At 54.9% G+C, this 17999-nt stretch overlaps 1 protein-coding gene across 1 annotated transcript in view; it reads right to left on the bottom strand.

Moving 5' to 3' along the window:
• NTN1 (netrin 1) overlaps window positions 1-17999 on the bottom strand; it is a gene marked incomplete at both ends in the record, with an annotated part of 83822 nt that overhangs the window by 27474 nt on the left and 38349 nt on the right. Inside the window, one exon of the mRNA XM_082293929.1 lies at window positions 5846-6034. Coding sequence (XP_082150055.1) covers window positions 5846-6034 — 189 coding nt within the window. The remainder of the gene's footprint in view (window positions 1-5845; window positions 6035-17999) is intronic.

Here is a 17999-nt window from a genome sequence, read left to right as displayed (position 1 = left end):
GAGAGCAGCACCTCCCACTGATCCCAGCAGGGCTGCAGAAGCTGCCAGCGATGCTGAGATGAAGCATCGGGGCTTCCTTCACCCCACTTTGCTGGTAAGACTTGGCTTTTGTCATGGAGGATGTGATCCCTTCTATTTTGCCATCAGAAATGTCAAGTGTGGTCCAAGAGCTGCAGGTGCAAGAGCAGCAGGTCTGTGGGGCACGGTGTCCTCATGGATCTAAAGCAAAACCCAACTCCCCCTGCTCTCGTGGGAGATGTCGCACGAGGAGGAGTGGGTTGGGAATGCTGTTACTGAAGGAAAAACATAGAGGCAAAGTTTTTCTCTTCCTGATGCATTTTTAGCCTGGCTCTGGAGGAAACAAGGTTCCTACAAGTGCACTCTCCCACTAACAATAAAAACCAAATCTGGCAGCGGAGCAGAAGTCTCAGAGATAATGAGGTTGCCACAAGCCTCAGGAAGGGAGGCAGTGGGGAAGGTGAGGGAGAAGCTGGAAAAGCTCTGCAGAAAAGGATCCTTTTGGTGTGCACAGCCCTTGCGGGACACAAGGATCCACAGTGGGGAGAGTCCCCAGCGCCCCAAGAGCAGGGAGAAATCCCAGTGAGAACTCCTGGGGCACAAACCCCAGCCCCTGGTTTGTGATGCTCTGAGAAGCATCTGTTTAACTGGAAAAGAAATCCTTTCCTACCAGAAAAAAACCCCTTTTCATTTTAGTACACTGAAAACTGGAGTGTGGGGATGAGCAGGACTGAGCTGGGGTTTCATTCTCAGGATCTGAGAGCCTGAAGGACTTTCCACTCCTGAGAACTGGTCTGAAGCAGGAAATTATCCCAATTATTGGAAAACTTTTTTGGGCAAGGCAAATTCTTCCTTTTCTTTCCTCTGTCTTGCAGATATGCAAAGGTCTGGCTGTGCAAGTGAATTTAGCAACTTTTGTCCTTAGTCTGAGAGCAGCGGTGGAGAGCTGGGCTTTAGTCTGGTTTTATTTTCTTAACGGGGTGCAAATTCCCCTCTATTGTGTCACCACTTCTGACAAACCACAGTCCCAACCTGCCCTCCGGGATTGCTCCTGGATGTTTCTCTGCTGGAAACCCAAACCCAAACCCCAGTTTGGAAGGTGGTCAGCCCCCCGTTCATCCAGTAAACTCCTCCTGGGCACCAGCATTGCCAGGATGTGATTTTTCAGGAATGCAGAGCCGGCTCTTGTCAGGGAATCAATGCTGTCTACATTTTCCTATTCAGCCGGATCACCCACGTGTCTGCCATGGATTTGGGACTCAGCTGTGAGCTGTGTCTCTCCTCTGAAGGTGCTGAAGTGGTTTCCAGATGGCAATGGAGCCTCCAGGTCCTTCTGAGAGGCTCTGGAGCAGCCTCCTCCGTCCTCCCCATGGCTCCCTGGATTCAGCAGCGTCCTGCCCTGAATTCCACAACTCAGCAAACTCTGCCCATTCTGCCTCACACAGAGGCAGCTGCCTAATTTGATGTGTCTGCTCATCCATCATTAAAATGTGGATTTTAATGGATTTTTAAAAGGCTGGCATGGCCAGGGAGATGCCTTGCGTTGAGCTCAAGTCTTCATCTGAACAAAAAATCCCTGCTTTTCCATGGTTTCATTCTGTGAACTCAGAACAGCTTAAGAGTTTCAGCAATGCTCATGTCCCTTCTTTTCTCTGGGAGCCTCCCAGCCCAGGTGGGTGAATGGTGCAGCTCTGCCCTGGGTCCTGGGGGTGCCACGGAGGAGGTGGCACGTGGTGGCACTCGAGCCTCCTGTGCTGCCCCAGGACAGCCCCACAGTGACCCGTGAGCATGGACAGCATACAGCTGCCTTTCCAGAAACCTTCTCTGATGGTCTGTGTGTGTCTGGGGGCTGTGATGACAAGTTTTGGATGAAGGAGCCATAAATCAGCTCTCAGGGCTTGCAATAATATCGATAAAAGGAATTATGGGGCCGTGGGGAAGGGGTGGCTCAGGCACAGCCACTGACAAATGCAGGATGGAAATGCAACTAGAAAATCATTCCTGTGGCAGTGAAAGAGAATCTCCACAGTCCTGGGGAGAAATTAAAGCCTGTGCTTGGCAGATCAATGCCTGGGAAGTTTGGAATTTCTCCAGGGATGTGATTTCTCCGAGGTGACCAAGCCCTCACACAAGAGCCCAACCCAAGCCCTGCCAGCACCACGAGCTGGCTCCTCTCTCATCTCAACAGTGGCTCCAGCTGGAACCCAAAGAGGAGGAAAAGGAGGAAAGGAAGGGAAGGAAGATTGGCCATTAAGGACAAACTCCCTGGGGTGAATTCCTGGAAAGTACTGCCTTGGACTTCTCCTTACAACCACAGCTGATCTGGACGAGAGATGGGCATCCAAATGAGGCTGCTCTGGAGAGGGGAACATCTCCCTCAGGCTGCACCTCAGCCACTCCTGAGGTGACCCCAAGGGCAGAGCTGTGCTGGTCCCAGCAGAGCCCTGCAGGAGCCACCCCTGAGGGCCCTGCTGGCCCTGGAGCCCGGGTGTAGGGGATCCAGCCAGGCCATCCCAATGTCTTTGGGATGCTTCAGCTGTGAGCTTGTCTGCACCACCCAGGTGTGGGTTGGGGACCGTGGTGACAGGGGACATCCCCAAGGCTGGAGGGATGCTGACCATGACTGGAACCACGGACAGACTGCTGTCCCTGTCCTACACTGGGACACCAGCAGCGGGACACCTCTGGGGGCAGTGGCACCATCCTCAGGCTCTGCTGTCTGTCGTGGGTGTCCCGCCCGCCACCTCCTGCACCCCAACTTCCCAGCGGGATCCAGCAGCAGGAAGAGAGAGGTTCCATCTCCCCCGGCCCAGCCTCCAGGGAACGAGCTCTCGGCTCTAAGCTGGTCACGCAGCTCCCTCTATAGTCAGTGGAGAGAGACGGGGACTGGTGCCACTGGCCCTGTCACCGGGGGCTCTGCTCCGCTCTCCCGGCAGCATCCGGAGCCAAAGGGGTTCGGGAGCCCCCCACTCAATGCCTGCAGCTGGGTGGGAAAAAACCGCTTTATCTGCACTCCTGGAATCGAAGACAGGAGGCTGAGCCCGGGGGGACAGGTCTCACCTCCCTCTGCTCCAACCCAAATTGCCTCCAAAATGCAAATGTCAAGTCTTGACCCCCGGTGGGTGCAGGCCGGGCCGGGCAGGGAGGCTGGGAGTGCTTTTTGGGGTTTGCACAAGGCATGAAATCCTCCAGCACAGCTGGAAAACTCCCCAGGCTGCAGCAGCACCAGGCGCACAGACAATCAATCCCATTTCCTCCCCAAACGCTGAGCCCTGATGAATGTGACCTCTCCAGGTGCCAAATCCTGCCCCTGCACGAGGGGTTTGCGCTGGCAGCCTCAGCACAAGTGCATTCAGAGCACGTCTCGTTTGTCATCTTTTCATCAAGAAGTGTGCAAAGCCTCTCCTGAAGTGCAGAGCTGTTTTACAGCCAGGCTATAAAACCCTGCAGACCCTACTCCAGTGGAATTACATTAGTGCCAATAATCTGGCAAATATCAGGAGGGAATTTAATCAAAAGAACCAACACCAGGGCCCTGATTTACAGCGGCCCGTGACAGAGCGGGGTGGACGAGGGTTTGCAGGACCCAGATGTGGAATTTCACTTGCAACATCATTTGGAGCAGAGGGAAAGCAGAAGGAACTGGAAGCAGGGCTTCGGCGTGCTGGGAGCTCTTGGTGATTTCTCAAAAGCCAGGGAGAAAAGAGGGACAATTCATCCTTGTCTGAGTCTGGAAAAATGAACGTGAAAATTTCTCATACCCCGAGTTTTGTTTTTCTCGGGACAGCTGCCACACCAGGGGTGTGCCCAGGAACAGGGGCTGGATGTCCCTGTGCCCCAGGACAAAGGGCATCCCGCTCCCCTGCCCGCAGGGATGAGCCCATCCATCCCCCTGGAGGAGGAGCAGCAGGACTCCTCCAGCCCAGGATCCGTGGCTGGGGCAGGGATCAGCTGCAGCTGGACCTTGGAATGCCAGGGGAGCCCTGGCTTGGTGTCCCTGGGCTTGTCTGACCACCCACCCGCAGCAGCCACATCCTCCATGCCCAGCTCCATGCCCAGCTGCAGCCTGGCAGGCTCTGGCACACACCCAGCGTTGCCACTCTGTGCAATATCCCTGCTCCATCTATCACCAATTCCTTTGCCTGTGGTTTGCAGCCTCCGTGCCATGGCCTGCCTTGCATGCCTCTGTCCCAGGGCGTCTCTGGCCACTGACAACTGCCAGGCTTTCATCAATTTTGCAAGGAAACCACTGGAAGCAAACACAGAGCACAGCACCTGGCACGGCTGGATCACTGTTATCCATCAGGGAAAACCATCCTTAAACCCCCAGCTTCTCATGCTTTTACCTGCACTGCTGATCTGAACTTCAGATCATTAGAAAAATCTTTTCTCTAACAATTATTAAAGGTTTGGTTGTTGGAAACAGCAGCAGCCCTGAGCTGGCCAGGGGGTGTTGCCCAGCTCTGCTTTCAGCTCATCTTTTGCTGCCTGAGCCTCACCCGTGCCCTGCAGCACGTGTGGAAGCTTGTGGAGCTCTCTTTTTCTCCAAGTTAAAAAGAAGGAGACATTGTGCAAGCGTTTCTGCAATGTTATATTTCTGCATAATTACCCAAACCAACCATCCCAAACAATGCAACTCCAGCCTCTTTAATTTGCTGATGTTTGATGTGCTGTGAGCTGAGGCACCTCGTGCATGGGATGGAGTGGGAGATGAGGAATGCAAGGGAGAGGAGAGGCAGCTTAGCTGGATGCGTCTGTTAGGCTGAATTAATGGAGTTGAATTAATAAAAAAATGCCTCTGGCAGCTCTTTCATGGAGCCTTTGCTGTGAGCTCTCATTGGAATAGTTTTTTCAAGGTAGAAAAAGGGGAATAGGACTGTCTGAAAAAGGGATTTCTTTTCTGCTATGGCAAAAAGTGTCTGTTTTCAGTAGGGAAAAAAAACAAACCAAAAAATTTAAAATGCTGGAGACACAAAACTTCCCAGCCAAAAATACCCATTTGAATCCAAAAAGCTTTCCATTTCTTGTTGAAATGAATCTTTAGAGAGAAAAGAGCTGAGGATTTGTGTGGGAAACCCCAGCATTTTCTGACCTGGCTTTTGAACGTTTGTTTGATTCCTTTGCTGCACCTCAGGTTCAGGATTTCCATCTCTTCAGCAGCAGCTGAGAGTTAAAAAGGTTCATTTGCAGCATTTGCTCTTCTTGCTGCTCCCGCCTCAGCTGAAGCCCCGCTCGCCTCCATGGCCACACGAGGAAACCTCAAAATACTCCAAGCTCAAAATAAACTCGTTTCCCCTTTTTCTGTTCTCTCCTCGTCCGGAGGAGTGACAAGTTCTGTGCGTGGGCTCAGCTCTGCCTGAAGGGTGGGAGCTGGAGACGGGGCTTGGAGGAGGCTGATTTAAATTCTACATCTCACCCAGAGCTGGGATTTTGTGCCCCTCTGCCCTTACAGAGTGATGGCCAGGTAGGAGAAGATGAAGCACAATTTACAAGTGATAAACCCTGAAATAATTTGAAGTCATCCTCAGCAGTGAGGACTTCTCTTTCCATGGCCTCGTCCACAGCAGGAGGCTGGGGAGACCAGGGAGAGGTGATGGCAGGGGATGTGGGTGGCCTTGTCCTCACCAGGAGGCTGCAGAGGTGACAACAGGGAATGTGGGGGGCACGAGAAGTCTTTCCAAACGGCAAAAAAAGCAATTCCAAACCGGTTTGGGAGCGGGAGGAGCAGGAGGGGTTTGGCGGGAGGAAGCGCTGCGGAAGCGGAGCTGCAGGGAGGGGCTGGGGAAGGAGGAGCGGTGCATTCCCACCCCTGTCCCTGATGCCGTACCTTTGCAGGCCTTGCGGTGCGAGATGGGCTTGCTGAGGTCGCGGTAGAAGCCCTCCTTGCAGTAGTGGCAGTGCCTGCCCGCCGTGTTGTGCCGGCAGTTGAGGCAGACGCCGCCGCTCTTGCGCCCCGACAGCTTGTACAGCTCCATGTTGAAGCGGCAGCGCCGCGCGTGCAGGTTGCAGTTGCAGGCTGCGAGAGGCAAAGAGGGGACATTGTCACCATCTGTGCCCAAGCAGGGAGGTGCCAACCCCGGGGAGCTGCTGCCAACCCCTCTGTGTGTGCCCTGTGTGTCAGACGGGGGGGGGGTCACAGGATGCGAGGCCCTGGTGGCACCTCTGGCTGTGGGAAGCCAACTGCTCACCCACATCCCTTCCTGGCCTGTGCGGGGAGGTGAGCGCAGCTTTGTGGAGGGGAAAATGAGGTTGCCAAGACCACATTTCACTGTCCTGCCTTGCAGTAAGTATGGCTTTGCCTCTGCCTGCTCGCAGTGTGGGTTACGGGTGGGCTGTGGGGACAGGCGCCCGGCCCTGGCTGGAGAACAGCACACAAACCCCTGTGGCACCTTCAGCTTTGTCACAAACACTTCCCCCATGGGAGCACCGCTCATCTCCCTTCTCATCCACCCTCACTTTGTGTTGTTACTGCTCGGTGCTGCGAAACCCCCACTTCCCAGCACCTCAGGAACCCCCTCTGCCCTGTGGGAAGTGGTTTCCATCACCACCTGCCCGACCTTCCCAGTGTTCCCACTCTGACCAGTTTTAACACACGTGCTTGAGCTCCGAACACCATTCCAAGACCTTCCTTGCTAGTTTCTCCCTCAGCTTTCCATGCCATGGGCTCTGTCACTCATCTGCAGCCCTGACCATGCTGATAATCCTCATTTCTGCCCCTGCATCCCCCATCCTGCCTGGGACAGTTAGCCATAACTCCAAAAAAGTGCCTCCCTGCTTTGATTGCTGTGGCTGAGATGTCCAATTCCTCCACCATATGCAGCCTAAAGTCAACACCAGGCCTATTTTAACAGGGGGCCTTCGCAAAGGACAACTTTGGGACTTCAAAAGCTCGACCCCTCGCCTGCCTCTCCCCAGAGCTGTCACGGGGCCATCAGGAGGCAGTTGCTGGGGCTCTGTGCTTTGCTGAGAATTTTATAGCTTGTTTTCTTTTCCCGTGGCTTTTATTTGCTCTTCACCCCTGAACAATGCAGCTGTGCCATGCCAGCCCACAGCTGGGCCCCTCGCCTCGGCACGGAGGTGTCACCGCTCCGGGCTTGTCACCTTGCCTCAGAGCAGAGACATCTTAATCCCTCATTCCTTCCTGTTTACCTTATGGTGCTCTCCCAGCACAAAGCCATGCTGTATTTGCTCAATTATCAGGTTTCAGCCCAGAAAATGACAGTGCAGCTCCGCAGTATTTCTCAGGAACAATCCCCAGCTGACACACGCCGTGCCAGCACAGGGGAGAGCGGAACCCACCCGTCCCCACGCGCCCAGCGGGACGGAGCCGCTCTCTCCGTGCTCTGCCGTCGGAATTCCTCTGGCTGACGCACAGAGGCCAAACCTCACGTCCCCACCAAGGCTGGCAGAGCAGGAGCAGCAGGCACCGACGTGCTGATGGTGACAAGAGCGGCCCGGGACTGCTTTGCCAGGCATGCTGGAGTGAGATTCCTGCCACGGAGCTGGGCCACGGCTTTGAGCTGCGGTTTGGCCCTCCTGGGATGAGCCCAGCAGCCTGCAGGAGCTTTTGTCATCTCCCCAACAGGACACAGGCATGAGGGAGCCCGGAGACACTGCTCCTGCCTCCAGAGAGAAAGGCTGTGCTTCAGATCTGGCCCGGTCCCACATGTGCTGAAGCTGCACTTTTAGCAGCAAAAGCAGCGCTGGAGCACGCACCGGGCACTTGTGTGCCCCCCTCGTGGGTTCTCCCTTTCCGTGGAAAGCTCAGGAAGAGCAGCCTGCTGTGTCCTAATGGAGCAGCCGCTCAGCTCTGCTTTCTCCTCATCCCACACGTGCTGAGCAGCCCCAGCCCCCATCACGGCTCCACCACAGAAAGGCTTTTGGAGGTGATTCCTGCCCTGCAGAACGCACGAGCAAAGCTTTTTCAAAGCAGGTGGGGGTTTTAAATTCCTCTTGTTTTACAGAGGTGAAACGCTCTTCCTGGGGGTGCAGGACTCAGGGCTGGTTCCTACCCTCAGGGCAGAGCCTTCCCCCGGGCACAGACCAGGGCTGGGACACAGGGAATGTTCTCCTGGCCACACCAAACCCCCAAGACAGCACCTGTATCCATGGCACAGCCTCAAGACTTGGCTCAAGCAGAGGAAAAAAGATTTAAATCCCTCAGTCTAGGGGCTGTTGTAGGTTGTGAGCACGTGGGCTCATCTCCATCATTCAAAGCCTCACGAGCAGCTCTGCTTTTGGTGCCACAAACCACAGGATTTAGTCCCTGTTGATCAACACGAGGGGACATTTCTCCAGGGAGTGGCATGGCCTCACAGAAGCCTTAGTTCTCCCTCAAATCTGTCAGAAATGCATGTTTTCCCAGGAGAATGAAAGCTCACCTCCTCCTAAAACTTGTATTTTAGGAGAGCTGGACTTGGCACTGGAGTATTTTGCAAGATTGCATTGGCAAATCCCTTTTTAAAATTCAAAGCTGAGCCCACACGAAGAGCGAGTGAAAATCTTTGCATTTCTTTGGGTTGCTTGATAAGCAGAACTGTTTTTGCAAAGCCAGGAAAACAGAACTCTGGGGATTTTCTCGAGTTCTTTGCTAACATTTCCACTGGTGCCACCAGAGCAGAGCTGCACAGGAATGTGGAGGAATAAGTGGAGTGTGCAGAGGAACTCCCAGCTCTGCTCCCACAATCAATTTTCCTTGGTGTTCCAGGGACGGCAAAATCCTGAAGGAGGGAAGAAGCTGAACCACACAAGAAGCTGCAAGGAGCTCCCCAAAACAGCCATCCCTGTCCTCATCCAGAGTCAGTGACAGAAATGTTGCAGATGCCTTGGGGATAAAGCCTCCAGGGAGGCAGGGAATGAGCTGGGAGAAGGCGTGGTCTGGCCCAGCCCCACTCCATGACCAGCATGGCCTCCCTCGAGCTCGCCACAGGCATCCAGGGAGTGACAGCCACCCCTCCACAGTGACCTCGCAGCTGCTTTTGGCTCAATCCACTCAGCCTTGGTTCTCTCTCCTCCTTCCACTCCCAGGGCACCAAGGAAACAGCTGGGCACCAATTCCCTCCCAACCCCACACACTTGGCCGCTTTTCCATCATCCACCCCTCCTGATCCACCTGTTTCTGCAGACAGAAGGGGCCAAACTCAGGGAGTGTGGCTTTAATTGCAATTACTGTGTCCCGTGTCCACCCTGAGTGCCTGGCTGGAGTGGCCAGTGCTGTGCACCGCTGGCCACCAGGCAGGGCAAGCTGGCAGCTCTGTCTGTAGCCTGGTGTGTTTGTGGGAGAGGCTTGGTGTGGCTGAAGGAAAATACCCATCCTGTTGCTCCTGACAATGGCACACAGCGATGCAGGAATCGGGGCAGTGCAAAGTCCTTGTGGGCACAAGGCTGGCACACGCCGTGATGGGATCACTCTGGAGGTGCAGAGCGTGGGCAGTGCCTGGGCACATGGCTGGCCCCAGCAGCAGGTCGGGTGGTTTTGGATGCCAGCTCCGGATCCCTGCATGTCCCCAGGGCGTGTGGCTCCCTGGCCACGTTTTCCCTGGATGGAGGCACTCAGGAAACGCGGCTCCCACCCTCGCTCTGCCTCGGCCCGAGGTTCATCCCCTGCTGTGCTGAAGCCTTTTGCCTTGTTCCTAACATGACTTGGCCCGGCTTTAATTTTCAGCCACTGCTTCTTGGTTTGAATTTCCCTGAATTCAAGTGGCTCTTTAGCAACCCATTTTTTCTTTCTATGAACGCCTTTGAGGGCTGTAATAAAAATCACCTCCCAGGACTGGCATCATGTCCATTCCTCAAGCTTCGCTCTGCACCTGGTGGAGAAGACAGCCCTGCACCCCTGCAGACCCAGCTCTGAGCAAAACACAAGCCAGGTGCTGAGGGCTCTGCGATGAAAGGTTTTGGCTCCGGTTGCTCCACTAAGCCCAGTCCTGCTGTCTCTCGCTCTCTTCTTTCTCTTACTCTGCCAAGGACCTCACAAGCCTTTTGTTCCCTGACTTTATTGCACACAGATGTGCAGAGCTTCATCAGAGCATCCCTACCTGAGCTGCCAGGCTCAGGTCTGGATAACCAGACTTCATTTAAACACAGATGTTCCGAAACCTGGAAAAGGTTGGAGAGGGAAAGAGGAAAGCTGCGGTTTGGAGCCGGGCAGGAAAAGCACTGCGGAATCCTCTCCACGTTAAAACCAGCGACTTGGTCAAATGAATTCCTCAAAGAGGTCAAGGTGGGCAGGATTTTCCACGTGGGAGAAGGAAGGGAGGGACATGGACGGAGGGGCAGGCTGGGGCTGTGTGCTGGCAGCTGTGGTTGCGGTCTTTGTGCTGCCACCGCGTCCCCCGGGCCCCGCATCCCAGCGCCCTGCATCTCCCAGGATGAATTCCTCTCCGTGGTTTTCATTCAGCAATGACAATGCTGCCCTTTCAAAAGACCCCACCCTCCCAAAGCTTATATTTTGGCAATTTTCAAAATGCAAATTGCTTTTTAAACAAACGAAAACCCCAAAACATTTTGTTTTAATTTTTGCAAACAATAATTCGGGGGAGGGGGGAAGGAAAAGGGGAGGATGGAAGAATCCAGAGGCTGAAAGTGATCTCTGAATTTGACTTGAATTTATGAACAGTCTCAGCCTCCTTAAAATTTTCCTTTTCCCAAACAAGTTTTTTTTCCCAGAAAAGTGCTAGCTCAGCCTATTATTTCTTTTCTGCAGGAGAAATCCTGACGTGCAGGGTCCTGGTCCCTGAGAGGGACACCCTGCCCATGCCCATCTTGGGGGGGCTTTACTCACAGGGAATCCCTGGAGATATCTTCAGGGATGTTATTTTTGAGGACCATAATGGTCAAGGAAACACCCACAGGGACAACAGAGGTGACAGCCAGAGCCAGTGGAGACCTGTCTGGACTGGGAGGTGGAGAGAAATCCCCCATGGACACAGCAGGAGGGTGTCCCTGGTCCCCCACAGTGTCCCTTCAAGCCACTGCTGACTGGTTTGAGGTTTTGGAGCAGCTGGGCATGAACTCGGATCTGGTGGATGAGCTCTCTCACCGCTCCAGGTCACTGGGCCACACCAGTCCAGCACAGGCTGCCAGGGCTGTGCCCGGTGAGTGATTCCAGGTGTGGCCTTGCAGGCGTCTCTCCTGGGGGTTGGATGCTCCCAGGCTAGGAAAGGCTTTCTGTCCATGCTTGCAGCAGCAGAATGGCCAAGCAAGGATGAACACCAGTGGCAAACTCCTGCAGAGCAGGGTCACCACATGTGGCCCCAAGAGCTTGGATCCATCAGGATTTAGGGGTCAGATCCAGACCTGCTCGCGGGGCAGGCCTCCCTGTGCCCTCCCATGTGGCCCAGTGCCACCCACCACAGCCCCAGTGCCACCCACCACAGCCCCGGTGCCACCCGCCGCAGCCCCAGCTGGCCACCACCAAAGAAAGATGTTTTGCTGGGGGAAATTCATGTGCGTGAGCTGTTGAGTGTGAGTAAGGAGGAGGCTCGGAAGTTGGTTGGGTTGGCTCAGGCAAGGGGAAATCCACGGGGGTGTTGTGGCTGCGAGGGGCAGACATGAGGTCTGCGCCAGGCCCAGGTTTTCCTGCCAGTCAGAGCTAAAGGATGGAGGGAAGTGTGTGGACACACCACAAAAAATGCAGCTGTGGCTGGCATCGCCCACGGGGCCAGAGCCACAGACCTGGCCTGCAGCAACCGCCAGTGGGGATGGGGGGGAGAGGGAAGGAAAGGCAGAGCCCCAGCCTGGCTGGGACGCCCCTGTTGGGGTGAGAGCTTTTTGGGGAGCCCCTCACACTCTGATTACTCCTCATGAGGGCAAATGCCTCTGAGCCTGCTCCACCCGTGAGGGCAAGGAATGGCCAAACTGCCAGTGCAGGAGAGGCAGGAGAGCAGGATCCTGAGGAGGAACACACTGCGGACACCTCCTCCTCAGCACAAAAAGGCCTTGAGGATCAGAACACTTTTCCATGCCTGAAAATCGTCAGGAATGACAATTCTGGGGAAAAGCTCTGGACGAGATGTCATCAGAGTGACTCAGGACCTCCCTGGGGAGGCTGCACAATCCAAGTGCCCTTCATTTCCCACTTTGCCAGTTCCCAAATCCCCGCACGCCTCAGGGACAGAGAGGCCCTGGAGATGTCCCTGTCAGTGTTGGTTCTGCAGAGTAACAACTCTCTGTGACACTGAAGTTGGTAACAGAGCAGTGACACCCGCCTGGGATTTCCAAGATAAGACCCTCATTCTCTTTTCCATAAGAAAAGCCAGACTCAGTGTTTGGGCTGAAATGTTTGAGGCTGGGTGTCTGAGTCAGGCTGAGCCCTTCTAGAAAAGTCCCTGCTAAAATGATTCAGCTGGAAATGAGAAACAAGGCTAGTGAAAAATCCTGGGCTGTGCCAACCCCAACAAATTTGGGGATTTATTTCCTTAGACAAAATCTATTGTCCTTATGTTTGAAGCCAAGGCTTAAAAAGAAGAACACTGCTCCTGCTAGGCATGTGTCTGTTGCTGTTTCTAAGAAGGTCAAGCTTGGCTGCGTTTCTCAGTCACTGAAAAAGGGGACATTTGGTTAAAGCTGATGGAGTTTTGCAGCTGAATTCCCTGAAAATCTGATTTTCATTGCACAAACGAAGCCCAAAACCAGGCCTGTAGAGAGAGGGCAGGGGACTCCTGTCCTGATGGTGGATTCTCAGGTGCTGAGTGTGGCAGTGTCACCCTGATCCCTGCCTGAGATCCACCTCCGTCCGTCAGGCTCCAAGGGAGCCCTGCCCTGCCATGGTCATCGTCAGGCAGGAAGCGAGAACTTCCAGCAGATGCTGGGGAGTGGGGAGGAAAAGAAATGCTAAACAGTAGAGCTTGGCAGATTGAACCCGTGAATGTTTTGGGGATTGCCCTCACCCCAGCAAACAATAGGGGCAAACCAGGCATGTCCATGGTGAACCAGCTGTCCATCAGCACCCAGAGCCAGATGAAATAGTGCCCATCCAAAGCGGACAGCTCGGCATGGCCAAATCCCAAAATGCGGTGTCTGGTTTTGAGAGCGGATCCAGGGAGAAAGTCCAGAACTGTTCACAGATCAAACCCCAAAGAGGAAAGAACAAGTCCTGTCAGATCAGCTGCTGAGGGCTAATTGTCAACACTCAGAATTATCAAATTTCTCCAGCGTGGTGAGACCAAAACTCTTCCCAGCAGCAGCAGATCTCTTTGGAGAGCACCCAGCAGCTGCTGCCAGCCAGGCCCTGTGGCTGCCCGTCCATCTCCCAGCCCCACAAGCCACGGGAGCTGATCCAGACAGCCACGGACACCTTGGAATTTAACCTGCCACGTGAACCTGTCAGACTGGGGTCTGACCTAGGTTTGGATTAATTTCATGGAGGGAGAGGTTTCCATAACTCTTTCCACATTTATTGGTTCCAGCCTGGACTGGAGCACCAGAATCTCCCGAGGTATTTCCTGGCTGTACACGTGGTGTTTCTGGCCCCACAGGAAGCATCAGAGGAGCAACAGCAAGACTTTTTCCTGGGAGATTTACAGCTCCCAGATATTTGGATTTTGAGCCAGATTCGAACAATCTCTGGGCAGTGAAGCTCTCCCCACTGCCAGGCAGCACACGTGGCAAACAGCTGCTGGCAGCCCTCGAGGTCCAGCGGAGCTGTGTGTTCCTTCCTGGAATCTTTGGGGACATGTCCAGTGACCGGCAATGGCCCCTTCAAAGCCACCAGGCAGCTGAGGGTCCATCAGCAGGCGGTGGGGGTGGAGGAGGAACCTACGGGCCCGTTGAGCTGCATTGAAATGTTGGGATTTGTGGCAGCCTCTCACGCAAGGCATTTTCTCCCAAGACAAAAGCAGTCTTACTCAATACAGGATGGGGAGCACAAAGCCGGCCGTGCCCTGGTGCAGCACACACGGTTGGACTCAAAGCGCCTGGAAATGGGCTGTAAATTGCCTTCGATTCCTCCGGAGTGCAGAGAGGGGACAGCGCTGCCCTGAGACTGGAGCGGAGTCTTGTGCCACGTGGAGCACCTCCGGGAGCTGGATCAGCCTTCAGCCTCACCAGGAGTCTGCCTCAGGAGCCAGCTCTGAGCGCTGGGATGGGAGCTCCAGGGGGATCTCACCCGAGGGCTGCTCTGTGGCGTGGGCAGAGCACATCCCCTGCTCTGTCCTGCACTGACCGCCGGCATTCTGCACCCACATCCAGGTCCCGGAGTGACAGAACCAACGAGCTTGGGAAAGACCTTGGAGATCATCAAGTCCAACCTGTGATCTACCCCCACCTTGTCAACTAAACCATGGCACACTCAGTGCCACATCCAGCCTTTTCTTGACCTCCAGTGCTTCCCCGCGCATCCCATTCCAATGCCGAGCCCTCTTTTTGTAATGAAGTTTTTCTAATCTCTTGCCTAAACTTTCCCTGGCGCAGCTCAAGCCATCCAGCAAAAGCTTTGACTGACTAGGATTTGATTTGGATTTTACCATGAGATTTTCTCTGAAAATCAGGTGCAGAAAGTTTGCAGATAAGATTCAGATTGAAAAGAGTTGTGGGGTTTTTTCGGTTTTTTTAAATATTTTTTTGAGAAGGGAAAAGTCAAGAAGTGAACTCTCTATTTCACTCTGGGAGATGCTGCCAGCCTGTCATCAGCTTGCTTTGTTTAATTGCACCATCCAAACCCAGTCTCCTGAGATTGTCAATCCTTTGAAATGAATTGTTTGCATCCCATAATTCATCCAGATGCCATCCAAAGGCAGGAGCTGATGGGAGAGCTCACCCTACAACCTCCGGGTTTTCGGGGATAGCACAGAGCCCCCAGCCCCTGCTCTGCTCCCCCAGCCCAGCTCCAAGGTGCTCCTGAAGTGTCAGCAGCGTTTATTTAGAGTCGAGGGGAATCCTCTTGGGAACGGTTTGCCCACTTAGACCCTGCCCTTGCGGTTTCCCTCTTATCTGGTACCGATCTCAGCAGCACTTCCCTCGCTGCTCCGGGGCTGTGGTGCTTTCCAAGACCTTTCTCCTCTCTCTACCCCACACCTTGGTGTTTCTTGTCCAGCCTGATCACCTCAGGGCAGCTCTGAACTGCTGCAGGTTGAGGGAATGCTTTTCAAGTTGCCAAAAACCTCATCCCGGTCCCCAACGGCTTGGTCTCATCAAATCGTTTGTGTTTCTCTAAAACCAGAACCCTGCAGCTCAAAAGGAGGGCAAGTGGTAGGGCTGAGCACCCCAAAGCTCCAGGTGATCCTCCTGGACATTTTCCTATGAGCTTTCCTGCATTTCTGACCCAGGAGGGATCAGCCACTTCAGTGTTAAAGCCACAGCACAGATCCTGAAAGCATTTGCTCATTCAGAGCAAAGGTTACCCAAAAAGCACAGGGCTGATAACGCAACCAGCCCAGCGAAGAGTCGAAGGCTTTTCAAATCTGGATTAGAACTGCACAGCCCAGAAGGACCAGGGATGCAAACAGCCTCAGCTCGGCTTCCATCGGTGCCCCAGGGAGCCAGGAAACTTGGCCGTGCTTCCCCACAGCCAGGGGTGAAAGCAAAGCGAGGCGGTTTTAAACCAGCTCAGGCTGTGCTTCCCCCAGGGCAGACCCGGCTTCAAGTGATGCCGCTCCCGTGCCCGGTCCCTGCTAATCCAGCCTCCTGTGAGGTCGGGCTGCGCCGGCCTCCTCTTCATAAACAGCGCTCAGGAACGTGTTGTGTTGTTTTAACCCCAGATCATTTCCCAATCTCCTCTGGAGCAGGGCCAGGGGAATTGTTAAACCAGCCCCAGCCAGCCTCACTTCCGAAGGGACCCTGTGGCTGCAGCCAGAGCCCGGCACGGAGCTGGGCACAACCCAGGGCCGATCATCCCTCCCCAAACCCAGCAGCAGCCCCACTGCAGTGCCACTGTACCAAAAACACCTCTCTGAAGACCACCCCTGCAGGATTTCCCTCTGGAGTCTGCATCACTCTCTCCTTTTGTCCTTTCCCCACCACAGGCTTGGTGCTGCCTTCCCTCCTCTCTGCCAGGACCCCACGGCCTCATCCTCCCAGGCACTGCCAGTGGCTGCAGCTGTGTATTCACCCCCCTGACCCCATATCCCCGTGGCAGCAAGGAAAAGGGGACGCCTACACAGGGGAGGGATAACACCCTCCTCGGAGAGAGCGTCCTCCTTGGAGCTGGGGAAGCACAGTATCCTGAAGGCAGATCCCAGAAATCCCACAGCATGGACAAAAGCCCCAGGGAGGGGGGCTCTCCAGAAACAGCAGTTCCCCTCTGTTTTGTCCCACATTTCTGGGACTGGACCTGCCTGTGCCTGTGGGTGCTGCTCCAGCCATGCCTCACCCCGGGAGATGGAGCTCAGGGTGGCTTTGGGAGCGCTCCCGTTCCCATGAGTGACAAACCTCAGCCTGGCCACTCGAGGTGCCAGACAGTAACCCAAGCTTGACAGATGACAGCTCTCGGGAAGGGTTTTGGTTTCTCTCCGAGCTGAGCTGGCTCAGGGGAGCTGTTGGCAGCTCAGCGCGTTGGTTCCCACCCGGCAGAGCGGGACCGAGCGTCGGGGCGGGGGTGGAGAGCTTGGCCCTGGGCTGTCCCATGAGCCAGCCACTGCTGCTCAGCTGCTCTGTCCTTGGAGAGGAGATGCTCCCCAGATGCAGGAAAGGTCCTGCTAAGGCTTGGCCTAACTCCGCTGTGCCTCAGTTTCCCTTTCTGGAAGTAGGGAGAGGGATCCTGGGAGGGTTTTGTTGTGGCAAAGGCTGAGAGCTCTGGGTGACAGGAGCCAGAACTGTCTGTGGACCTGCAGAAGGGTGTAAGATGACATAAAAATTCAGCTCTAGATGGGAAACCTCAGCAGAGATGGATTGTAGTTCTGCTTTCAAGTCTTCCTAAACCTGAGCTGATCCCACAACCCAGTCCAAGCAGGAATCACGAATCACAGTGATCGGTGGGGTGAGCATCCAGCTCCCATCCCGCAGTCACCGGCACCCGGCATCCTTCCGGGCTGGCTTTGGAAAAGCCCTACACGTGTGAAGAGCTGTGTTTGCTCAGGGATATTCGCACCTTCAGGGCTGTGGACAAAGCTCTCCTGCGTGCCCTGGGTAAACAGAGCTATCTTATCTCCGGGACACTATCGGGGCATCTGCGAGGGGAGGAAAACTCCGACTGATGAGCCTGACCTCCCAGCTGTTACCCTGCAAGGACATGACAGCATTTCAGGGGGGTGTTGGGACGATCTCTCTGCCCTGCTCCCCCCACACCGCGGCTTTCTGCTCCCGGCCGGGCTGGGCGGTCCCGGGACTCCCGACAAGGCACTGGTGCGTTTTGTTTTCCTGGAGATTGGGGTTTTATCGAAAGCTGACAGGCTTATCCTGCCTTATCAGGGCAGCTGTGCTACTGTGAATGGTTTTCTGTAACGGGGCAGAAATGTGGATTGTGCTGGGCTCGGGTAGCTCAGGGAGGCCGGGCGGCCCTGGCTGGGCTCAGCATCCTCTGCGGGGTCTCCATGGAACGCAGCACCACGATCCCGCGCAGGGATGGGACCGTCCTGCACTGCCCATGTTTAGCATCCAGACCCCAAAACCAGAACATTCTGAGGCTGTATCCCCCTCCCTGGAAGGGAGCAGCTGCCAGCCCGGGGGTGCCACACCCACCTGGATCACAGCATTTCCCCTCCTCCCTTGCTCTGGGCCATCCCTCCTTGCTCCGCCACCCCAAGGCTGTGGGATAGCAGAGGTGTGAGGCTCCTATGGAAAGAATTCGTGAGCTGGAAACACAAATCTCTTTGGGGTCATAGGACCTGTTGTAGGGCAGGGACTTCAAGCCAAATCTCCTCTACCTTAAATCCGTGTTTGGATGGAAAAATGCCTGGTGAAAATGCCTGGTGGTGCAGGACCACAGGAATGGGTGGGTATGGACACACTGCCAGCAGCAGAGGACACCCTATGAAGGACACAGCTCCTGTCTCTGTCCTGAGGTGGTGCGGGGCTGGAGTGATCCCACTGACGCAGCAGCACCA

This window comes from Coloeus monedula, assembly GCF_965178545.1.
Source record: "Coloeus monedula genome assembly, chromosome: 19".
Taxonomy (NCBI): domain Eukaryota; kingdom Metazoa; phylum Chordata; class Aves; order Passeriformes; family Corvidae; genus Coloeus; species Coloeus monedula.
Note: the sequence above shows the minus strand (reverse complement) of the source record. Positions and strands in the feature narration are given on the sequence as shown.